This window comes from Elgaria multicarinata, chromosome 5 (genome assembly GCF_023053635.1).
Source record: "Elgaria multicarinata webbii isolate HBS135686 ecotype San Diego chromosome 5, rElgMul1.1.pri, whole genome shotgun sequence".
In the NCBI taxonomy this organism is placed as follows: domain Eukaryota; kingdom Metazoa; phylum Chordata; class Lepidosauria; order Squamata; family Anguidae; genus Elgaria; species Elgaria multicarinata.
The window spans coordinates 94,492,535-94,518,299 of record NC_086175.1 but is presented as its reverse complement, the minus strand read 5'-3'; the positions used below and the strand labels follow the sequence as shown (position 1 = coordinate 94,518,299).

Here is a 25,765-nt window from a genome sequence, read left to right as displayed (position 1 = left end):
GGTGCCAGGCTTTTAGACAGTGCCAGCTTTACTTGGATTTTCTTAGCAAGATCCAAAATGTCATATGTTAATGAAATAATGAAATTTTATTTGCTTTACAGGTCAGTATATATCAGGACAAGGAGCATCCTATTCAATTACATTTGTATTGTACAGTATTGTACAATTTCACTAACATTAACCTTTTGGTACTTTATATACAATCTGGTCAAGATGTTGCTTTTTCATAAGCTTTCAGGGCTTCTCTCTCTCTCTCTCTCTCTCTCTCTCTCTCTCTCTGTGTGTGTGTGTGTGTGTGTGTGTATGTATGTATGTATTCAGCCCCTTGATACATTTACAAGTTTTATGATGAGTTGTCTTAAGCAATAAAAGAAAAGGAAAAGAAAGCAGTTGCATTTTGGGTATTTTGTTTCAGATTTTGAATGTATAGCAATATATTTTATGTATAACTAGATAAATAATAATAATAAAATTTATGTTTGCTGTTTTTCTAATTAGTCTCGCCCTTTGACTCGTTATTTGCCGGTCAGAAAGGAAGATTTTGATCTCCGCGGCCACGTAGAGACAGCTGGCCACAATATAGAGACCTGTTACCATGTCTCACTTACTGAGAAGACCTGCCGAGGTTTTCTAATTAAGATGGGAGGGAAAATTAAAACGTGGAAAAAACGATGGTTTGTGTTTGATAGAAACAAGAGAACATTTTCTTATTATGCAGGTGAGTTGTATGCTCTGCTTAACATAGGGGGTCTTTCTGTGGTTTGACTCTTAATAAGTTGTATTAATTCTATTGTATTATTTCTGCAACTGTAATTTAATCTTACTTGTCTTGCTTATCTGTTTATATTTTGTAATAATTCATAGACTTCCCTAATTCTCCAATGTATGTAGTCACTATCAACATTTACTTAAGAATATATCCATGAGTTATCTCATGGATTGAAGCTAAAGTCAGTAATTCAGCAGTTACAGTATTAAAGTACTTCTCTATGCATGCAGCATTTTTTCCATTCTGTTCAACAACCAGGGAAATACCCTATAAGATGTTATATTGATTACGGACTACACACTAATGATCTGACTTATTTAACAGGCTGTGAATATAGCCACACTATATCCTTCAAATGGATTTAAGGTAGTCATTTCCAGCTGCAAGTCAGGATGTTGGGTGCTGCATGACCACCTGATCCATACAGATCAGCTGAAAAGGGGGGCATTTTCATCCTCATTATGACACACTGGTGTTTAAACTTCCCTGCCCAGTAGACCACAATGATGAAATTCACACACACACACACACACACACACACACACACACCTTCTGAACCAGAGATGACTTGATCCCACTCTTAACTGAGCCACCAGCTCAAGGCTTCACTCCCACAACCCCTTTCCTGATCAAAAATACACACCCACCTCAAAATGGCCAGTGGTCTTTGGAACCACAGACAGATCTCTTTCTTTCCAAAATCTGTTTCCAGCTGCAATCTTATGCCTCTCCTTCTCCTCTTTCCACTAAATCTATGCATCATGGACATGTTGAATTAGTGTTGCTATCTAAAACTAACCCTACTGATGAAAAAAGCCAAGGTTTTCCTTGGATAATTCGTAAATGAACATGTTAGTCCTGACTTTGATTTATTGCTTGAATACCTAACCCTTTAATCCCTTTGGTGCGGTGTTAGTTTCAACCCAGTTTTTTTCCCTTATTGTAGACAAACATGAAACTAAATTAAAAGGAGTAATTTATTTCCAAGCCATTGAAGAAGTCTATTACGATCATCTAAAGAATGCTTATAAGGTAAAAAAAAAAAAACTACACAGATAGTTTTACTTTTTTATTAGTTGAAGTTTTATTGTGCCTTAGCTGAAGTTGACAGGAAGCTAATTATTGGAAAACATGCATCTCCAGGAGTTTTCAGTTGGAAAGCCATTTAATTGTTAAAAAGCAGATGGTAAATGCAACAGCATACAGAAATAAAAGGAAAGACTCTGGCCTTAGCTAGACCTAAGGATTATCCCAGGCAAATGGAGGGGTCGTCCCTGCCTGCTCCTGGGATCCCCTGTGTGTCATTTGGATGCACAGGGATGATCCCGGGACGATCCTGGGATATAGGCCTGGTCTAGCTATGGCCAAAGAGGAAGAGAAAATTTACCTGAACTGGATGCTAGGATCTCGCGAGTTTTAACATCAACATTGATTTCAAAGGCAAGGAGGAGGAAAGCCCTCAGGCAAGAACATCAAGCAAATCAAGGGACCCTCAGTATGATAAAGGTGAGAATATAATTGAAATATATTGAAAATATAGAGACATGCATAACAAACAACTGGCTATTATAGGTAGAAGCATACCTTGCAAGTACAATTCAAAATGTCTTAACAGGAGCAAACATATTCATACAAAAGTAAATTAGTTCAATACTATAAAACAGATGATAATGATATTAAGCAGTAATGAGTTACCTTGAAAATAATTACAGTTCAAAATGTTTCTAATATTAACAACAGCACATATGTTCATACAAAAGTAGATGTGCCTATACAGAATGGAATTTAGTTCATGAGTGAATATTATTAAATAGATAATGGATCTAGAAGTTTGTCCAGCATATAACTTAGGATAGTAATATCTGATGACATAAATTACATGGAATGAACTACAGTTGGACTCCTTAGACCTAAGATCACAGAGCATAAAAGCAAGATACCCACACAGAATGCAGAAGCTCCGTGGACTGTGCATTTTCTATAACAACGTCATCCGATTCATTGGGGTTTTTTTTGCTTTGAAACATATTCAACAGATCCCTCGTAAACACACTGTTTATCTGAGGCATTGTCCAAGAGGGAAGCTCTTTGGATAGACAATTTAAAATCCATGGCTCCAGTAGGCTTAAATGACAAACTAGGTCTGTTTTTTTTAATTTATTTTCTTTAACTTTTCCTTTAACATTTTATTGCCTTTATCTTTTGAATTTCTCTGACCATTTTTCTAGCCAGGATATCAACATGTGTCCTTCATATCAATTGGATCTCAATTTATGTGCAGTTAATCTGAAACAGTTACCTTGTCTCTATAAATTGTATATCCGCCATAGCACAGCTGACCCTCATTTAGACTATATAAATGTTTTCTGTGGCGTTCTTTTTCACACAAACCACATATCACTTCCCATGTGCTTATATTTATTTTCTATCAGGAGCAAGATTTCCACAGCAACAAACTTGGGAAGGCTAAATCTTCTGGGTGTTAAAATTGAGTAGGTTGCAAGTGGCTGTAACTAGTTTTGTTTTTCAAAATTTGCTTTCTTATTTCATTATCTCAGTCCGACAATGATGTTACTCTCCTGGAGTTCTTGAAACAGTCTAGTCAATTGCTTCCAAAATACTATTTCCCAAGTTCTCAGGTATCAATTTTGCTACAAGTAAATTTTCTCAGCATTTTTTATATCTCCATTAGGCTCTTGTGAGAGTTATCTTCGCCTTTATCTTGTTTCTTTAGAATAGGATATGTGTTTGACAGGGACATGGCACAGCAACTTAGTGAATACTCATTGACAAAAGCTCCCTCTTCTGATGAAACATAGAAATGACAGTAAATTCCAGAGTTGTCATCAACTCACTACTGCTTACTATCATTATTATCTGTTTAATAGTATTACTCATGAACTGAATTCTATCCTGTATGGGTAAATCTACTTTTGCATGAGTATGTGAGCTGTTGTTAGAATTAAGAAACATTTTGAATTGTAATTACTCATTAACATGTTTTATAGTATTAGTATTACTATTGAACTAATTTACTTTTATATGAATACTTTTGTATGAATATATTTGCCCTTGTTAATATTAATAGACATTTTGAATTGTAATTATTCCCAAGGTAATACTTCTACCTGTTATAGCCAGTTGTTTGTTGTGCATGTCTCTATATTTTCAATATATTTCAATTATATTCTCAACATTTATTTAAAGCCATACAGTTGAATGCTAGGAATCTGGTTATTGCCTTTGAAAATAACAGTCAGTTCTAAATAAGTATGTTTTAATTAAATCAATGTAATTTATGAGTGTATTTAAGATGTGCCCGTTCCAGTTTATCTACCTCGCTCATAGTAACTTTCATAAGTTATGTTGAATGCACGTATGGAGAGGGTGGAGCTAACAAGTGCAAACCTGCTCCACCCTTCATGCATATTCAGTGTACATGATGGTAATGTATGTATGGTCCGGCCTAACAGTTCACAGAATGTGAACCAACTTGGCTAATTCAGATGAACTGACATGGTTTGCAGTAGGCAGAGAAATGCAATGGGGATTCTGATGTAGAGAAAAGAGCCATTTCTGCTTTTCATACAAATGTTATTCTTAGTCATACAGTTGTTCTTCACATGGGCTAAATGGGGTGTGCGGTGTGGGTGTGTATACATAGTGTAGTGCAGACACAGGCAGGATACTGAGTCATAAATTCATGAAACACTGTTGTATTCCTACGTTAGCGTTTAAGGAGTAGCAGAGAAAATTTATACATGTACTGTAGGCTGTGATCCAGAGAACTCTTTCTGTAGCTAGTTCCTACTGTAACATGAAAACCTGATGCAAAGAATGAGGTTCGTAGTTGTTCAGAGAGAACATTTTGACAAGTGCATCTTCCCAGACAAGAGGAAAGCTTTTCATGTTGAAATTCTCTTGTTTACACAACAGTTTAAAGGTACAGGAGATCTGTATTCCTTTGCATGTGGTCACAGTCCTACTATCAACTGCGAAAGGCAAAGACTCGCTACTCACAAAGTGTCTACATTTGCATTTATTCACTGCATTACAGTCAATTCTGAAAGGTCATATTATACAATTGATTTTATGTACTTTTCTTTCTTTCTAGAGTCCTAATCCATTGCTTACTTTCAGCGTTAAGACTCATGACAGAATATATTACATGGTGGCCCCCACACCAGAAGCTATGCGGATATGGATGGATGTAATTGTCACAGGGGCAGAAGGCTATACCCACTTCATGTTATAGTAAAATGGTGCAAAGGTTCATTGACAGGGCATAATGCAATAAAAGCCTCACATCTAGGGGTAAAAAGCCATATTTAGTTATATTTGACAAGCTACATGAAATAGCAAAAACTAAAAAATCACGTACCATTATGCTTCAAAATGATACACATTCTGTAAAAGCAGCATTAATTCTTAGATTTGTTAATCACTGTTATTGCAGGAGAAAAGAAAATCTGCCTAAAAGATTGTAGTGCTCCAAAATGGATAATCAGATCACCATAAGCCTGGCACACAGATTCTGTGGCATTTTCTTACAAATTTTGTCATACAGAACTTTCTTAATAAAAATAAATTTCATAGGTTGGAAGTATTGATATATTCAGTATTCAGTATCAAGAAATTAAAGGGGAAGGTATGATGCCTATATTTAATTACAGGGTTTCTCTACAATTTTAATGTTATTTTCCTTATAGGTATTTTATAACAAATTTTAAAACCACAGTTTGTGGTGTTTTTGTCTTAATTCACTACAGAGCCAAAGATTCACACTATATGATAAGACCTTGTTTCTATATAAGTAAAGAGTTTTCAGTTCTTTTCATAAATGCGAAACTTCATAAATGGAGTTTCAAAATATTAATACTATTATGATGTTATTCTGAAAATGCTGGACAGAAGTTACAAGTATGAGGTCAGTTTCAAAGTTAACACAAAATTGAGTATCCTCCAAGAGAAATCCTTTTCAGAGGGCAGCATCGAATGAAAATCCATATATACAGGGCTTACATTCTGCATGTCATTATTTATGGTGGTTACTTCATTTCTTTAAAAATTAAGATATTCTTCTTAGCAGGATAGACTAGTACAGCTAAAAACTGCATCTAAAAGGCCATTTGGCAATTTAGCAACCCACAATCTCCCCTCCACCCCACTTACAATATTTTTGTGAACCGCCCAGAGAGCTTCGGCTATTGGGCGGTATAAAAATGTAATAAATAAATAAATTACAAGATTTTTTGTTATATAAACTACAGAAAAGACGTCAATTGACAAAAGCTTCATTCACAATTTTTGGACCCTATAGATATATCATAGAGCCACAGATGGGTGAGAGAATAATATCCTGTACTCCTATTGAAAATATTTGTGTACTCAATTTTCGCATAACCATGAGAGATTTTAATGTAACTGAATACTCTCTAAGGGTTAGTTGATTTACAGACCAGAATTTGAGGCAGATTTCTTTGACACAATTAGTCTTCAACCAAAGTCCTTGACTTTAGGAGTATCTCTTTCTTAGCATGTGTGCACATGCACACAGACACACACACACACAATGGCTGCAGTTTAATGGATGCCTGAACAGAAGGCATGTAAACTTATTCCGCATTGTAAACAATGCAGCTGGCTCCATTGCTCACTCCTCTTACTGCTGTGCTTCTGATTCCATCCTCTAGGGTGTCGTCACAGCATTCTTTATGTCTTCAATTACCATGTGAGTTCATACCTTACGTTGCTCTTTAATCTTTAAGCATTTTGTTTCCCAAATGTACTTGAAGGAGGTTGTTTCTGTGATAAATATTCCAAAAATGTAAACATAAAATGTCATTACAATTCCCCTAAATCAAGTAGAGTTAATAAATTATACTAATTTCTATGCCGTATGGTATCCGAAGAACAAACAGGGGACCAGAGCTTAGTGGAAGAGCACATGCTTTGAATGCAGAAGGTCCAAGGTTCAAACCCTGGCATCTCCAGTTAAAAAGGATCCAATAGCAGGTGATAAGAAAACATTTGCTTGAGTTGCTGCCAGTCAGAGTAGGACAAAGTGTCTTCTCTACCTATAAAGCTGAAAGTATGTGTGTGAGACGTATGACCAGAAATGTTTACCCACTTCCATATGAGTTAGAATCTTGAAATTTGGCACGTTGATACGTCTCTGTACAATGTACCAGAAAAATCTAAAAACATGACATTTGGTGTTTTAAGTATTTTTAAATAATAATAATGAAAAACCTAGGCCACTATCTCAATCCTAACTCAGCTCCCGCTTCCCTGACCTCTCACTAACTGTCTTTGTTCTCCTTCTGCCTGACTTTCTCCAACTGCCACCAACCCTGCCCACCATTTCATTCTAGCCTCAGCTCTCAGTCATTTCTCCATTCACTCTTCTGTTTCAATGGTAGGCTTTTACATAAAAATCATAAACTTTATTCAGTAATTCCTGCATCTGTCTTGGAAAGTTGTAGTTTAGATATAACAGAAAAAAAGCAACATAAAAAAATCTCATCAACTTAAAAGGCCTTGGGGCGGGGGGGAGGAACACTTGGCACTGGAAAGCCATTAATGCAGTCACTAGGCAAGCTTGCCCGGGAGAAAGAAATTCACAAGCAGGGTGCCACAACTAAGAAGACCCACTCTCCAATTGTCTCCCACCACACCTCAGACAGTGTTCAATGGTTAATACATTCACAGATCTAGGCTTATGCTTACAGCTCCCAGCATGCCTTGGGCGGGAGGGAAGGCTTATTGGGCTTTGGCAGCCATTATCTGGAAATGGCTCCTCATCCTGAGCCTGAAGGGAGAGTGCCTGGGGCCGGCTGCTGTCACTAGGCACCATCGGGAGCTGGAGGAAAGGAGGGTGCAGCTCTGGATCCATTGACAATGGCAATGACTAAGCTAACAGTCAGGTGGCTGGCTCCCTCACACCCTGTGTATGGGCACTGATCACAACGTACAATGTGGACTGTCTTGGCCAGATTTCACTTCCCTTGAGTTTCAGTGGCAGGATCCCCATTGGGCAAGTTGGGCACCGCAGCGAAAGACATTCTGGGAATTGTAGTTTTCATTTTCTGTGGGGATAAGGAAAATCATGGTGGTGGCTTCAAGGCAGCCCTGGCCATGTGTCAGGGATGAGACAGAATAAGAAACAAATTCAATTCATTTTAATGTTACCTCACAGGCCTTGTATTGGCCTACATTGCAGGGTTGTCCTGAGGGTCAGGGAGGGGAAAAAAGAAATGGATATAGTTCGATTAAAAGTTAACTCACAGGCCTAGCACCAGCCTACTACTTTAAGATGATTACCTCGCAGACATATATCTTAGGGGGCCCGAGCAACACCAGGTATATCAGCTAGTACCTGAAAAAAGGCACCTTCCTATGATGTTATGGCAAATGATGGATTTCAGACCAAGTGGATCCATTACTGTTTGATGGTCTGGAGATGGCCACCCATCATGAGCCCAGGAGAGTCTGAAGTTTTAATGTACTCACGGGATTACCATATGTTTTGTAAAGATTATATATTCCTTAAATATTTTTTTCCATTTAAAATACATCTTTAGTCTTTGGATATTGTATTTAGATGAATGATTGAATTTTGAACTTCAAGTCTGTGTTTGATATTCTCTTTTAATCATTTGACTTTGTAAGTGCCATATGTTCTCAATGCAGTAAACTAAATTGTGAGCAAATTATGCATAATAAATTACACTTGCAGAACTGTTGTAATTTTGAAATATATCCTGTGTAAAGGAAAAAAAATTTTTTGACATGATGTGCCCAGTAATGTGGTTAAAATAATTAACAAATGCCACATAGTCCAAAATGTATTTACTTGAAAGTAGATATCAAGGAAATTAGGTGTGCTTACAGTCAGGGCTTAAAGGCTGTATTTCCTTAAATTCAGTAAACTACTTTCAAGTAATGCAGTGTAAGACTTCAATCCTATATACCTTTACCTGGGAGTTAGCCTTATTTAACTCGGTAGAACTTACTTCTGGGTACACATGCATAGGATTGTACTGCAAATGACGCATACCAGACAGGAAGTCATTGGACTAAATCTAACCCATTGTAGACTCCAATAAAAGGAAGGAACTGTTACCATAAAGCCTAAGTTGAATGTTCTAAAAATAATAATCAGGTAAACAATATTTGCAACATTTGAAGATAAGTTCCAGAAGTGAATGGTTTATATAATTTCTTTCATGTATTCTGATTTTACTTCTATATAATTTTGCAGTTTTTTTAATTGTTTTGTATCTTGCATGTTGTAATAACGTTTTAAATAAATGTTCAAAAATATATTTCAGTATTTTTAAATAATGAGTCTGATTTTTTACTCAAACTATTTCATTGGAAAATAAATTTTAATCTGTGTGCAATCCAGTCCTGTGTAGCATTAGATGTGCTTAACCCCATTGGAATCAGTAGGTTTAAGCATGCATAGAATTAGGCTGTAAATCAAATTAATTAAGGTTGCATACTTAACTGCACTTACTGGGAAGTAAGTTATATGGGATACTGTGGGAGTTATTTATAAGTAAACATGCATAGAATCAGGCTAAATGTTTTAGAGTGCAATTCTATACATTTCTGCTCAAGTCCCATTTCATTCAATGGGGCTTACAATCTGGTAAAAATGTGTAGGACTGAAGCCTGAGGGTGCAATCTTAAGCATGTTTAGATAGGAGTAAGTCCTGTAGTTCCCAGCATCCCCTAGGCTTACTGTAGGGTGACCAGGCCCGGTGCTGCCATAGAGGCAACTCAGGCGGCCGCCTAGAGCGCCAAGCAAACGAGGGCGCCGAACAGCATACTCGGAAGCTGCTCTCCTAGAGTGGCTTCCGGGTGTGCTGTTCCAAAGCCGCCACCCCAGCCTCCGCCCAACCCCAGCATCCTGGCTCCTTCGAAGCCAGGATGCTGGGGTTGGAGGCGGAGGGAGCAGCAGGGGCAGCCGGGCGGGGGGCGGCCTCGGCAGCCCCTCAGCAGCGGCTCCTCACGTCCCGGCGGCAGCAGCTGTGAGGGGGTCAGTGGGCCGGCCCGCGGCGGCAGCGTCCCCACCCTGCATAGCTGCCGCCTCGCCCCGGACCCGGCTCTCGTTCGTGACGCACTCCGGCTCCGCGACCCAGGCGCACTGCTTCAAAGCCTCTGCCCCACCCCCCAACCCCAGCGTCTTGGCTTCAAAGCTGAGAGCGGGAGGGGGCGGGTGGGGGGAGCAGTAAGCGAGCAGGGGGGGCAGCTTCAGAACGTGCCTGCCTAGGGTGCAATATAGTCTGGCGCCGGCCCTGAGGGTGACCATGTTAAAAGGAGAACAGGGCTCCTGTATCTTTAACAGTTGCATAGAAAAGGGAATTTCAGCAGGTGTCATTTGTATATTTGTCATTTAACTGGTGGTGAATTTCCTCTTCATCACCACAGTTAAAGCTGCAGGAGCTATACTAGAGTGACCAGATTTAAAAGAGGGCGGGGCACCTTCAGCTTTAACTGTTGTGATGAAGAGGAAATTTCTCCAGGTTCCCCTTATATACAAAGGACACCTGCAGCAATTCCCCTTTCAATACAACTGTTAAAGGTACAGAAGCCGTGTCCTCCTTTTCATATGGTCACCCTAGCTTACTGGTAAATGTGTAAGTTACACGCTCAAATTATCTCCGGGAAGAAAAAGTCTGTTTCCTTTTCTCCATGCTGTAGGTTTGCCAAGTGTAGCTGACGAGGCCCAACCAAACCCCAAAGAGCTATATGGCACTTTAAACATTTACTGGTTGAAAGCAAACTGAAACATGGCATACTGGCAAGGGCGAGTGCAGGGATGTAGGCCAGAGTAACCCAGGTTCTTAAGCTGCAAATTTACACAATTAATAGGAAGAAACCACCCCCCAGTAAACGGGATTTACTTCAGATTAAATACCAATCAATCAACAAGCACAACAGCACCTGACTGAGTCCTCAGCACAGGAGAATGCTTCGCTGCTCCTAGTCTCCAGACAGAGGCAGAGAGGGCAATTGCTAAAGATGGCTCCTCGATTTATTTCAAATACTTTTTTTTTTTTTTAGTTTCTGGGTCTTACTTCCCATGCACGCACTGCGCACAACACAGTCAACTGAAGTATTACGAGGGCTAGCAGAGTCTTTGAGGACTTTTCAGTTTTGGCTTGCCTCTTGCTTCTACAGCTGCCTTTTAGGGCAATATACCTCCCTCCAGTCCAAAAACAGGTGCCCAGGCAGAGCCATTCAAGTCGTTGCTTTACCATGGTGCCCCATTCATATGCCTCATAAGGACACACTGTGGCAGGTTCAACCTGCAGTGGGGCAGAGAGAGGTCTTATCCCCCAGACATGCACTGAGCACAACACACACAGGAGAAGTGAATACGGCTACGTCACATCAACCTTGAAGCCTTGCATCTTATTCTAATGGGGCAGATGATTAATTCTGCCCGTGCCGGAAGTCCAAATCCCATCCCCGGAAGACCCACTTCTGGAGTCCTGCCCCAGAAGAAGTGATCAGTGGATGAGGTCATGTGACTCCTCTATGAGCTCATCATGCCTCCATGGACCAATAGAATGAGGGTGTAGAGCCCTGCTGTACATGTGGAGGACCAGAAGTACCCATGTAGGGGTCATTTTCAATCTCATGCCCAGAAGTTGTACCCCAGAGGGAGGAATCGTCTGATGAGGATGTGTGACCTGTCTACAAACTCATCCTGCCACCTCTTCCTATTCAGCCACAATAGCATGAGGAGAAGTGCCCAGAAGTGCCCATGGCCTAGTTCTGGGATTTAGTTTCCATGTTCATGCTAGCATGCCTATGTATGTATGTATGTACGTATTACATTTTTATACCGCCCAATAGCCGAAGCTCTCTGGGCAGTTCACAATAATTAAAACCATAATAAAATAACCTACAGTCTAAAAACACAAATACAGAATACAGTATAAAAAGCACAACCAGGATAAAACAATGCAGCAGAAATTGATATGATTAAAATACAGAATTAGAACAGTAAAATTTAAATTTAAGTTACAATTAAGTGTTAAAATACTGAGAGAATAAAAAGGTCTTCAGCTGGCGATGAAAGGAGTACAGTGTAGGTGCCAGGCGGACCTCTCTGGGGAGCTCATTCCACAGCCAGGGTGCCACAACGGAGAAAGCCCTCCTAGTAGCCACTGTGTCGAAGCATCAGTCAAGAGACCCCAGGAATAAAAGGTGGAAATCGCTGTCTCTCTCACCCTCCCTTTCTTCCTCCCCTGAGGCTCCTTTGTATCCATGGAAGGAGTTCCTTCTCTTCTTCCAAAGGAGGCAGGCAACATCTGATCAGAGCCCCTGAAGACCAGGAGGCAGGCCATATCCCAGCCCTTCCAAAGTGTTTGCCTTCTCCAGAGAGGAGATACTTAAAGTGGTTGAAAGCAAGAGAGGGAGGCTTGCATTGTCAAAAGTTGTCTGAGAAATGTTTCCCAAATGTAAGAAGGGAAGCAGGACTTCAACGCTCTCCTGTGTTGCCTTGATCACTTATGTAGAATGAAAATACAGAGTAAGCCCAAAGGCAAACAGCATCTTCAGCAGTCCCGGTCTTCAAGTGATTTTCCAACTGCCTAGCTCAGCCTCAGCAAATTCCATTGTGATCAACATAGGAGGGTCACAATGGAATGTACCATTACTAACTCTCCCTCTGACAATGGCATGTACCATTACTCAGCTGTCCCTGACTGACATACAAATATACATTGCAAAGAGGACTCACCACCACTGCTCTTCCTCCAGTTGGTTATCCTAAATTTCTCCTAGTCTCAAAATGGGTGTGAGAAGCACTTCAACACCAAATCCATCACCTGTCAAGCAATTGTGATGGACTTAAGAGTTTTGTTGATTTGGCTTATTCCAGGCCATTCCATTCTGTTCCAGATGTGTGCTGGGCATTATAGGGTTAATAATATATTACAATAGTTTTTAATCCTAAAATATTGTTCTCAAGTGTCTCTAACACATGTCACTATTTTTTTGCATGGTTTTCTTAAATAAAAGGGCCATTCTGGCCCATTTCTTACACTGTCCCAAATCAGAGCTAAAGACTGTCATAAGCCAGTCTTTTTCAGCCACAGGTGCACCATCTGAAACACAGCAATTATAAGTTTGCACTTAACACACAACTTTGAAGTGGTTAAGGGTGCAATCCTATGCATGTTTAGACTTTTAAAAGCCCTACAACTCCCAATATGCTCCAGCTAGCCATACTGGCTAGCACATGCTAGGAATTGTAGGTTTTTTTTTTAATGTCCAAACATGCATAGAACTGCACTTTAAGAACTAATAAATAGTGCAATTCTGAATGGGGCTGCACTCCCCGCTCAAGGAGCATGTTCATAGCTTGAGATTTTTTCCTAGAACCATCTCTGTCCATTGAAGCTCAGGTACCTACAGTGGCACAGAGTGCCTTCTACCAACTTTGGTTGGTGGCTCAGCCCCTACCTGGACAGAGATAACCTGACTTTAGTTGTCTATGTTCTGGTAACCTCGAAGTAGAGTGCAATGCACTTTATTAGCTTCATCCCACATACCTGTTTCCTTCTAATTATCCCCTACAGCGCTAAGCTGTCGCCATTGTTGTCAAATCACACCCTGGGCGGCAGTGCTCCTAATATCCTTTGCATACCAGGAAATGGGTTTAAGGGGGGAAATGTAAAAAATCAACGGATGACCCAATCCGATTCAAATTTAGTATGCTTAAAGCTCTCCTTAATATCTATTACTGTGCCAATTTTGATGTCTTTATCTTTAAAGCTTATGCAGATGTAAGCATTTGTTTAATTTTTCTTTAAACATATCAAAACCTGCTCCTGCACCCCCAGTGGCCACTTGGAGAACAACAAGTAATTCGCTTGAAAAGTAGTACCAAAATAGGGCAGGTCTTTTGCCTTTGAAGCACAATTAAAGCAGGATGCATGGGAGTACTTCACAATAAAAGCAGATTATAAACTGGAAAACTTCGGAGTCCTTTGTACGCAATTTGCAGTGACTGCAGTATAACGCTGGTGTGATAAAGCTCTATGTAGGGCTGTCTTTGAAAGCAGTTTGGACGCTGCAGATTGTGCAAAATGCAGCAGCCAGATTGATAATGTGGACCAGAAGGTTCAAACATATAAGACCAACTCTGGCCCACTTGCATTGGCTGCTTGTATGTTTTTGAGTCCACTTTAAGGTGTTGGTTTTAACTATAAAGCCTTGTATGGCTTGGGACCGTAATACTTGACGAATGGATCTCCCAACATGAACCTACCTGTACTCTACACTCAATATCTAAGGTATTACTCCGAAGGAGGCTTAGAAGACAGCAACAAGGGGGAGGGCCTTCTTAGTGGTGGCCCCCCAATTGTGGAATTATCTCCTTAGTGAGACCCATCTGGTGCCAACATTGTTATCTTTTCGGCACCCGGTCAAGACTTTTCTCTTTTCTCAGGCATTTGGCAGCATGTGATGAGTTTTAATCCTAGATATATTTTACAGTTTGGCTAGTTGCTCAAAGTTGTTTTTGGATGTAATATTGTCTCTGTGTATACTATCTGTTGTGCATTTTTTAATGTTTTTGAATTTTGCATATTGTTTTTAATGTTTTGAATTTTTGTAAACTGTCCAGAGAGCTTCGGCTATGGGGGATATAAAATGTATATTATTATTATTATTATTATTATTATTATTATTATTATTATTATTATTATTATTATTATTTTCTTAGAAGCAGAGACCTGAGTTAGAAAGACCCTCAATTCGTGCCTTTGCTTCAGCTTTTTGGATTGGGGAGAGGTGCTGCCCAACTACAGTATAAATTCCTAGATTTCTCCGTGTTTTCTCATCATTTTCACTCCCTCAGGCTAAAAAAAGCAGCAAAAGCAACCAGGCAGTCGCATATAGGACTTGTCAGTCTACCCGTTAAACAATCAATCTTCCAGTACATAACCATAGAGATAAGCAGGATAGAGTTAAAGCTTTTTCTTTTCCTCTAGTTCTAGAGCAGGGCGCATGCGTAGTCGCGGTCGCCTCTTCTTCCTCTGCCCGCCCCACCAAACCGCGCGCATGCTCCCTTGCCGGTGGGGAGGGCAGAGGGGTGTGTGCGTGTGTCGTTCTCTGGCGGGTCGCTCAGGCTGGAGGGGCATGGCGGCGGCGAGAGCGCTGTGGCGGCGGGAGAGGCTGAGCTGGGGCCTGGCCGTGGCCCGGAGGACGGGGCTGGGCTTCCCTCAGTTACTGGGTGAGTGCAGGCGGGGTGAGGCGGGCGCGGCCTGAAGCATGGCGAGGCAGCCGGAGTCGCTAGCCAAGGAGGAGGAGGAGGAGGAGGAGAAGGATGGCTGCGCCTCCCCCCCCCCGCCGAAAGCGCCTCAATGCTGTAGCAAGGAGGATCCGCGCAGCTTCACCTTCCTCCTCTACAGCCGTCTCCGCCTGGCCTCCTTTCGCCCGCTCCGCCCCCTGCCCTGTCCTAATAAATTAGATGGTCTATTGCTTCCAGGTCCTGCACAGCGCCTAGCACGCCATTCGCACTAAGGGCGCGATCCTATGCATGTTTAGACAGAAAAAAGCCCTACAACTCCCCTGCTGGCTAGGGGATGCTGGGAGTTGTAGGACTCTCACCACCACCACCACGGGAGGCAGAGTGATCCTTGAGTTGGCCTTAATAAAGGTCTTACTCTATATGGATTTTTCTTACTGCCCACACAGCTGCTCCCCCCACACCTGCATCCAGTGTTAGCCCTACTTTCAGTAGACCCATTGAAAGGGATGGAACAAGTTTATTTCATTTCTATACCTCCCGATAGCAGAACATCTCTGAGTGGTTCACAAAAATTAAAACCAAATAGTACAGCATAAAATATGTTAGGGTGCATTTGCACTCATCTCCTGCTTGTGGGTTTGCCATGGGCAGCTGGTTGGCCACTGTGTAAACAGAATGCTGGACAAGATGGACCCTTGATCTGATCCAGCATAGCTCTTCTTATGTTCTTAGACAAGCCTTTCCCAACCTGGAGCACTCCAGATGGGTTGCACTGGAAGGCTGAGTTAGACTAACAATTTTACAACTCTAAACTCCACTACCCCCTCCCATTTATTATTTGAGTTTCAATTTATCCACTACCAATGACTCAGGTAGGTAGGCAGGGTGGGGGTTAGAGTGGATGACTTGGTATATACAATGCTGTGTACACTTATCCCGAAAATAAGCCCCATTGAATAAAATGGGATTTCTGAGTAAAACATTGCACCGAATTCTGCTGTAGAGGTGGATAGAAGAAACCCCAACACATATAATTTATATCCCCTTTTCCTTCCATCATAGGACTCAAGGTGGTGCCTGTGGAGTTAACTGGTTGCCTTCCTTCCATGCTCTGGCCAGACCCAAACCTGGGGTGCTTCCAGACAGAGGGCTCCAATCACTAAGAGCTTTGGGAAGATTGATTATTTACTACTGGGCATACGTCTAGTTAATGAATACACCAATTTTGTTAATAAGCTTCCAAAACTTACTCGTCTGCCAAAAGTTTTGTTCACCTGCTTTTTACAATAAAACTGGCTTCTAGCACGTATAACAGGCCAGAAATGCAGCAGGCTGGCGGAAAAGACATGGGGCATTTCCTGTGCCTTCCAACAGCTTGCTTGGTTTCTATGGTGAGTGTGTTGGAAAAGGTTTCACCTAGATGTCCAGAATTGAACTGCAGTGGGCTGGCAGAGGAGGGATGAATCACTGTGTCCTTTCCCTGCCCACTTGCTCGATTTTCATATTGGCTGCAGAGGATGTGAAACTTCTTGCTCCCTAGCCAGGACAGAAGATGAGCAAACTGACAGAAGAGGAACAGAGTGGTCTGTGACTCTTTTTCCAGCCCACTGGAGTGGGGTATGTGGAATGGAATTCCATCTACTCACCTGTGTAGAATTTCTGGTTACCTATGTGGACCAAGTGAATAATTAAATGCAAGGGTGGAATACACTCTCCATCATAGAATTTTTTTAGAATTTGTCAAACTCAAATTATGACAGGACAGCCAACACTGATCTTGAATTGTTGTTATTATTATTATTTATTTATATAGCACCATCAATGTACATTGTTGCTAAAACACCGTTACAGAACAAATATGTGTAACTGATGGAAAAAATACTTTCATACTAATCTGTTGATAAGTGGTTTATATTTTTCTTACATAAACAGTAACTCCTCACTATAATTTCTCAATCACATATCTTTTGGGAAGGAGTTAATATCACTTTGATTCTGTATTGTTGCTATTTCTATGAAGATCTGTCTTATTTGATGTGAATGTTCAGTTTGGATGTGTATCACGCTTTCTTGTCTTTGGACTCATGTATTTTGTTTTGTTTTATTTGAAAATACGTACAATAAAATACTATTTTAAAAAGTGTGTCTAAAATAAGGCAAATAATTCAAGGAGTATTAAGCAGCCAATGTCAGACCTAGATGTCTTAAAGAATGTATTTCAATACTGCCAACAGGCAAAATATAAATGGTTTGATTTTTTTTTCTCTTCAGGTTGTAGACAAAAATCATCGCACAGTTTCCTTAACCGAGCTGATAATCCAAATCTAGCTTACCATAAACTAAAAGGCAAGAATCCTGGAGTTGTCTTCCTCCCCGGTCTTTTTTCAAATATGAATGGCGAAAAAGCACTTGCACTGGAAGACTACTGCAAATCTGTTGGTCATGCTTTTGTAAGGTATGTCTTAAAGAGTACATTCTAGTGTATAATGAGATGCAAACACTTCTTATTAAGTTGCCTTGGTAAATTATTTATTTATTGCATTTCTATACTGTCCAATAGCCGAAGCTCTCTGGGCAGTTCACAAGAATTAAAACCGTAAAAACCATTCAAAATATAAACAACAGTTTAAAAACACAGTATAAAAGTACAATATAAAAGCACAACCAGGTTATAACTGAGCAGCAATGCAGAGATCAATGCAGCTATAAAATACAGATTTAAAATAGCAAAGTTAAAAGATGATAAACTGTTAAAATACTTGGAAAATAAAAAGGTCATCAACTGGTGTCCAAAAGAGTATAATGTAGGTGCCAGGTGAACCTCTCTAAGTAGCTCATTCCACAGCTGGGGTGCCACAGCAGAGAAGGCCCTCCTGGTAGCCATCTGCCTCACTTCCTTTGGCAGGGGGTCACAGAGAAGGACCCCTGAGGATGATCATATTGTTTGGGCAGGTACATATGGAAAGAGGTGTTCCTTTATATAACCTGGTTTCAAGCTGTTCAGGGCTTTGAATGTTAATAGCAGTGCTTTGAATCTGGCTCAGACCTGGACTGGCAGCCAGTGAAGCTGGAAAAGGACTGATGTGATGTGGTCTTGTTGACAAGTCCCTGTTAACGAATGTGCTGCCCTATTTTGTACCAGCTGAAGTTTCTGGACCATTTTCAAAGGCAGCCCTACGTGTAACACATTGCAGTAATCCAGATGAGAGGTTATCAGAGCATGGATAATTGTAGCTAGGCTATCTATGTCCAGATAAAGGCACAGTTGGTATATCAGCCTAAGCTGATAAAAGGTGCTTCTTGCCACTGAATCCTTCTGCACTTCAAGTGAAAGTTCTGGATCTAAGAGTACCCACAAACCATGAACCCGATCCTTTAGGGGGAGTGCAACCCCTTCCAGAGCAGGTTGAACATCAACTCACCTGACAGACAAACCACACACTAACAGTACTTCTGTCTTGTGTGCCCAGGCACTGATTCAGAACAGCCACTGCCTCACCTGGGTTTGATGAAAAGGGGAGATAGAGCTGGGTGTCATCTGCATATTGGTGACACCTGAACATTGTTTTAATGTCTTGATGTTAGTGAATTATATTTGAGCTACCGTATTTCTTCGATTCTAAGACGCCATCGATTCTAAGGCGCACCCCATTTTTAGAGCTGCTTATTTAGGGAAAAAAGTGCATCTTAGAATCGAAGAAATATGGTATTTAAATTATTGGTAACATTTTCCCAAACTATTTTCATTTGGTAGACCTGTTGAATGATGCTTGTGCAAAGCTATGCCTTCATTTAGACCCCTCTTTTGTCTGATTTTACAGGTTTGATTACAGAGGCTGTGGGAGTTCAGAAGGCAATATTAAAGAGAGTACATTGGGAAAGTGGCGGAAGGATGTTCTTTCTGTACTGGATGAACTCACTCAAGGACCACAGGTTGATTTTCTTTTCTTTCAAGTTGTACTACCCCTTATGGTTGGAAATGTTGCCCCTGTACTGGGTATGTCACTGCTGTCAGCAAACATATCCTTGACTTGTAAAACACTTCAGGAACTAGGCTGCTAGTTGATAAAGTAGTGGGAAATGGTTGTTTCTCATGATACAATTGTGTAAAACTGCCTTTTAAATAAAGCTGCTTTGAGGGCACAGGTAGGAAGTTTGATATAAACCCTCCAAAGAAATAATATTTTTTAAACCAGCAAGTAATTAGAGGCACTCAACTGCCTGGGAATTACATTAATGATAGGCCCAGGGATACCATTTAAGTTATATAACATTGGATAGTTTGGACAATCATATCTCAGTGTTATAAGCAGAGAGGTGAACAAGCCTCATTGCCCCACACATGGTTGCTTCATTTTCACAGTCTTCCTTCACACGCCAGGAAGTCTTTGGTTAAATATAGTTTCCCATTGCATCCAATCCAGGAAACTGTGTTTAGCAGCCAGATTTTTAAGACATGGTTTAAAGTGGCTGAGTGTGAAGCACAAGAGGATTATTAAACAAAGATATGATCACCCAAACATAGCCATTGACTGCAAATATGGTTGCCAGGTCAACTGGTATTTATGTGATCATAGGCGAGTGTTGCAGAAATACTGACCCATAGGGCACCCAATCCTGGCCAATCCTACCTCTTGGGGCTTGCCCAGGGAGTGTGGCCTAAGTTCCAAGCCATGCCACTGGAGGAATCTCCTTGGAGGGCATCCCCCTGCTGCGATCTCAGATTGGAGATAACAGTGGGGATGAAGGGCAGCAGGTGTTGGGAATGTGGGGCAGCCTGGATCCTGGAGGAAAAAGGGGGTAGTGTCATGGATGTACAGGGGGTGTAGCCCCTGGCTTGTAATGGACTTGGTGTTTTGCACTTCAAACCCCCCCCCCCCACTAGAAAACAGTTCTGTACTCCTGTCATAGGCAATGCTCATATCACATAAAGCAGCTTAATTTATGTGAACCACCCAGAGATTATGTGAACCCCCCAGAGAACTTTGGCTATGGGGCGGTATACAAATGCAATAAATAAATAAATAAATAAATTGACTTAATTTAAGGTGGCACCATTGGTCAGTATATATGAACTCACAAGTAAAAGTTTGTGGAGTGTTTTTATAACACAAAAGCACTAATATTGTTTTCATGTTAAGATTTTAGTTGGTTCCAGTTTGGGCGGATGGCTGATGCTTCATGCAGCAATTGCCCGTCCAGAAAAGGTGGCTGCACTCGTTGGAATAGCAGTTGCTGCAGACTATCTTGTAGCAGCTTTTCAACAGCTTCCTGTAGAGGTAAGAAGAGATGTTGTATTCTCTGATCAAAAGCAAGGACACTGGGGTCTTTTTAGTGTAGAACTTCAGGATGTGAGGTACTACTGTTGTAGAAAGAAGTGCTGCAGAGAGCATTCTTCCTTCTTGCAAGCCACTTGAGGATAGTTAAGAGTAAATACTTTCCATTATTAGGATATCTGCATATGTCCCTTCTTACATTTTATGGCATAACTGGCTAAAAGGCTGTCATCATGACAGGCAGGCTGTATGCTGGGGCACTATTGCTTGACCTTGTGGCAGTAATGCAGGGCAAATACTGATGACACCTAGATCTCTCTCTCTCTCTCTCCCCCTCTCCTTGGGTGAGGCAGTAGAAATGTGGAATTGATATATGGCCAGTAATGGACTTAATAAGCTGAAGCTAGATCCTGATGATGAACATACTGTTGCTAAAAGGTGGTGGTCACCCTGTAGGAATAGGCAGTCACATTTGGGCTGAGGACTGGATTGCTCCACTGGATCAAGCTGGCAAGCCAGATGAAGTCAAGGGGTTAGGACTCTCACCCCAAAGTTCCTCCCCCTCCTGTGAAGTCATCTGGTCTGCTCTGCCCATTTTCAAAATGTATTTTTTCTCTGTGCAGAGAGAGGCATGGAGCACAAGAAAAGGGTTCAGTTCAGACATGTTTCTCAATGGTGGCTTTAGAACTCCAAAGTGGAGTTTTTACACCACTGTTGGAAAATGTGTTGTCTGGCAGTAAAACTCCAAACAATGGTGGAGTTTGTTTGGAAAACACTCCACGCAGAATTTCCATGCTGTGCAGAGGAGAGTTCCTGCACAACCATTGTGTGTTGTGTGGTGGGCTCCATGGAGTTTTCTGTTGCGTTGAGTTGACTTTTCCCACTGGCTACAGAGTTCCCTGGCAAGAATGACAGAAGAGCAAGTGCTGGTCTAGGAGAGCTGTTGGGATTGTTTATTTGCAGCAATGGCTGATGGGATACCATTGGGAGGACCAGGGAAGGAGAGAGGGTGGAGGAACTGTCAATCAAACGTCTCGATAGATTTTACTCAACTCCACGGTAGCCCACAGTCACACACCGGTAGAGTTAGAACATGTTGTGTGGGGAGGACCACCTATAAACACAACTGTTGAGTGGAGTTTTCACACTGCGTTGACTAACGTGTTGCCTGAACTGAGCCAAAGACTTGGCCTGTGCTTGCAGGAGTCAGCTCCTATAAGCACCAGCTCATATTTCTTGTACTGTTCACCTCTGAACTGAGTTATAGGAAGGGATGTACCAAGAGCTTGCAGGACCAACTCCTGCAAGCTCTGTCTGAGTTGGGTGGGGAAATCCCCATTATATCAACCGTCTTCTGATTGGGAAGGCAAACAATGGGTATTCCTCTTCCCCAGAGGTTGGAGCTTGGGGAGGGGAGGGGAGGGGAGGGCCCCGCAAAAGATGCTCACCTCTGTGGGCCAGATTGGGCACCTCCGTGAACTGGATAGGTCTGAGGGGGTGAGGTTGCCCTCAGGTCCCCTAAAGGCTAAGGTGTTTAGTTTGAAGGTTCTCAGAACAAGTTGTTTAGAGACTTTTCACCAACTGAGGCTGGATATATGCTAGTTAAGACCCCTCCAGGGCAGAGAGAGACTGATCAGAGTTATCCATGCTCTGGTATTCTCTGGACTAGACTACTTCGATGTATTGTACACGGGGCTGACTTTGAAGAAACTACAGTTAGTGTAAAATATAACTGCTACGTTGTTAACTGAGCTAGGGCAATGTACTACTTGGCTACATTTCTAAGCACAACTCAAAAGTGTTAGTGCATATCTTTTTAATGTGGGTTATGTATCCACAAAAATCTTCCGCATCCCAAATAAGTACACATTGATGATATGTGTATAAGGGTCAACACTTGGACAATCTCTCCTTGTACAGAAAGTAGGGTTTAGCTGTCTTTCACTTCCTTTCCAGTAAGTCGGTCTATTTTATGTTTAACTTCCAAGACCAAAAAGGAAATAGAAGAAAAAGGTGAATGGAAGTTGCCAACCAAGCACAATGAAGAAGGATTTTACTCTCTGCCATATGAACTCATTCAGGAAGCAGAAAATCACTGTGTATTGAGTAGCCCTCTTCCCATAAAATGCCCTGTGAGACTTATTCATGGCATAAAGGATGAAGATATCCCATGGCAGACTTCCTTGAAGGTTGCAGAGAACGTTGTCAGTGGAGATGTGGATGTTATTCTCCGCAAAGCTGGTGAACACCGGATGAAAGAGAAGGATGATATCAAACTTATGATATACACTGTGGAAGACTTGATTGAACAGTTGAGCACCTAGCATGCATTGTGCAGTGACAGAAGCAGAAGAAAGCTCAGATGGCAGGTGGGGGGAACTAAGTTCAAAGGGTAACTGGTCAGCCTGAAGGACCTGGAGAGTTACAATTATTTTCTTACCTTTTTATTTTTTATTTTGGTAAATACAGCTATCTTCTTAATGCTGCATTTGCACAAACAATAAAATGTGAATAAAATGCTGCTGTTCAATCCCTTCTTCCCCCACTCAAATTACCACTGACTTTTATGCAATATGTATTTCTTACATTTTCACACCTGGGTATTCTTGTGCCAGTACCTACTACTTACCTTGAAGTATTGTGTGACCTTTCCTCCTTTTTTACTCTTTAAATAAATATGCATTATAATGTCCTTCCACTTGAGTTATGAAACGTAATTTATCAATCCAAATCCATGCTATCTAGAAATGCACCTGAAATACTCATGTGTTACTTCTACCATGAATAGTTGAGGTTTTTTTTTAATGCTGAGGAGTATTAAAAGCTAAGGGAAATACACATTTCATCTTGAATTACCTAAAATAGCTTGAATTGGTTATGTGTTTCCTGCATAGGAGTGATATGCTACTACAGCTGTACATTATATTAATTTAGACCCAGCCAGACACCAAAGTAAACACACAAACAAACTCTTCACTTAATATACATCTCTGCGCCAAAGAAGGAATATTTCTAGTTGTAAGCTTATTTATCAGATGCCTAAACACTGCAGGAAACGATGCCTATTGAAACTAATGGGGCTTTATTTCAAATTTGTTTAGGGCTTGGTATAGCAGGGCCCAACAACTTATAACGTTAAATGCATCACAGTGATATCAGGGTTTAGTGATATTTTAATTAAAACACAGCAATAGAAAAAATCCCTGTGGTGCTAATGGAATCTTTTTATTATTGCTACTTGATGGGTGCTGTGGTCCCAATCCATATTGGCTGCATCCTGTTTGGTTTTAATTAGAGAGAAAACACTGATGTCACATTTAGGCTGTGATCCTATGCATGTTTAGACAGAAAAATATTTCCTGCCTATTATAATTACAGATGAGAGCTACAGACTACAGGATTCCTCAGCCAGCCATACTGGGAGTTGTAGGACTTTTGTCTGTATAAACGTGCATAGGATGTGCCCTTATTGCTGCGTATAGGTAAGCCCTGAGTCACACAGAGTAGAACCAGATCATAAGTATATCTTAGATGTAAACAGTGCAATGCTTCCATTCTAGACTGCTGGTTTTTTTTATATACTGGTGGTTTGCCAAAGATGATCGTATTTGTAAAGTGGACTTCTGCATATTTCACAAGCTTGATTTATCTTGTGATTGCAAATACTTTATTTGTCAATGACGAGGATCTTCAAGCTTTCTAATAAATAGACATGGTTTGGGGATAAAATTCTTTTATAGGAATTGCTTTCTCCTAAGTAATGCTACTTAAAACTCCAATGTCATCACTAAAAAGTATTGTTCTGAAAGTAGCCTTGAAAAAGCAATGTCATCATGGCATTCTAGGGTTAGTGTTTCTCCCAGTTCTTTTGAGGGTTTCATCCTTTAGTGAGGAGGCAGCAGATCTGGTGCCATTATAGCTCAACAAAAAAAGTCAATGTAAGTTATGCAATTTTTAAGATGAAATTCTACATATTTCAAGCCAAATACTGAATTAATTTTTGCTGTGAAAAGGAGATGTTACTAGATCATAGGTTCAAATATTATTTGTTACAGTTCATGGAAGCAATCTAAAACATGGATCCTGTTGCTAGTTATTGCAGGTATGTGTTGCACGTGCATTCCCAAGGACGTGGCATTTTTTTCAAAGGAAAAGTTCCCTTTGCACATACAGGGATTCTGACTAGTGTGAAATGTAAGATTAAATCCTTCATGCATTGTAAAAAGTTCTAGATGACAAGTCATGGTGAGTCTGCCTTTTGTCAATGGTTAACCATACCTGATGTTGTCAGATGCTTAATTTCCAGAAAATCTCTCTCTCAGTAGGTGCTATTCCCATTGAGACTCCACAGCAATTGGGAGTCTGGTGAAGTGCCTTATGGATTCTTAGCTCTTCGTATTTCACATCTCTAGGGGAAATGCTACCTTTAATTGTAAGGTAGCAAATGTGGTTTGGCAACTTTGAGAAACATGACACTGCATGTCTACACAAGCCTGGATGACCTGAGTATGCACCTGCTAAACAACAAAAGCACAAGTCTGTGTTGCATGTGCAATCTACTGGATCACAGTATGACATGGAGGTACTATGGTGGAAGCAGTGGGACTGACTTCCGTGTAATAAATTCAGTTGTGCTGAATATTGCATCACAAAAAACTGTTCTCTGATACTGCCTTTATGATGCTATTTCTGTGTATTCGTAGAGAATGTGTTAATGTAAAAGCACTGTCACTGGTAAGATCTGTAACTGTTCCAGTATTTGGCTATAGACTACCCAAATAGGCTTCTCTGTTATGTTGCAAGGGTATAAGAAGGAATCTGTCCTAGCCAATTAAGGTTATCTCCCAGTTCTTAGTCTCTCCTGCCTATTTTATATCTTCTTCATACAATTCTCTCTTGTCAGAAAATTGAGCATAGAGAACTGCCATGCCAAAAATGCCATTGACTAAATACAGTTTTCTCAAATGTACAAAATTCTGTACGAAAAGAAATGTGTCTTGTCCAATTAAATGCAGAGTAGAAATGTTTTAAGAGTGAAATTAGCCGTGTTGCAAGTGTGTGAAAATTATGACCTGACATGAACTGTAATGACGAAAGCTAGGATTCCCCTCACCCATCCACCCCCGGTCGCATTGCATGCTGTTCAGTACCTTTAATAAAGAGATGCTGTTCTGAAATGTGCTTTTATATATTACATTATTGTGGCACTGTCCACCTGAGAAGTTTGTGTGGTATGTGAAAGGTTCATTTGCTCTTAAAACAGGATAATTTTCTTTTAAAGAAGCTCAGCGACTGCAAAACTCTCAATGTTCTGCATTTCATCCTCACAGATCCCATGAATAGTGGCATGTGTAAACTTTGTATAGTAAGCACATTTTTCTAATTCAGGCAAATAATAGCATTGAAAATTAGCCCCAGAACAGAGTTCATGTAGTGTTATTC

The 25,765-nt window shown here is 40.8% G+C and overlaps 2 protein-coding genes across 5 annotated transcripts in view; both read left to right on the top strand.

Moving 5' to 3' along the window:
- Positions 1-9,053, top strand: part of PHLDB2 (pleckstrin homology like domain family B member 2) — a 97,088-nt gene extending 88,035 nt beyond the window's left edge. For all 4 annotated transcript variants that reach the window (XM_063126842.1, XM_063126840.1, XM_063126839.1 and 1 more), the window contains 3 exons: positions 499-718; positions 1,716-1,801; positions 4,884-9,053. In XM_063126842.1, coding sequence (XP_062982912.1) covers positions 499-718; positions 1,716-1,801; positions 4,884-5,024 — 447 coding nt within the window. In that variant the 3' untranslated portion in view covers positions 5,025-9,053. The remainder of the gene's footprint in view (positions 1-498; positions 719-1,715; positions 1,802-4,883) is intronic.
- A 5,853-nt stretch (positions 9,054-14,906) lies between these two features.
- On the top strand, positions 14,907-25,173 carry ABHD10 (abhydrolase domain containing 10, depalmitoylase). The gene is made up of 5 exons (XM_063126830.1): positions 14,907-15,029; positions 17,319-17,502; positions 18,869-18,980; positions 20,189-20,326; positions 22,312-25,173. Exons 1-5 carry the CDS (start codon positions 14,936-14,938, stop codon positions 22,645-22,647), a joined length of 864 nt encoding a protein of 287 aa, XP_062982900.1. The 5' UTR covers positions 14,907-14,935; the 3' UTR covers positions 22,648-25,173.
- The last annotated feature ends 592 nt before the right edge of the window (positions 25,174-25,765 follow it).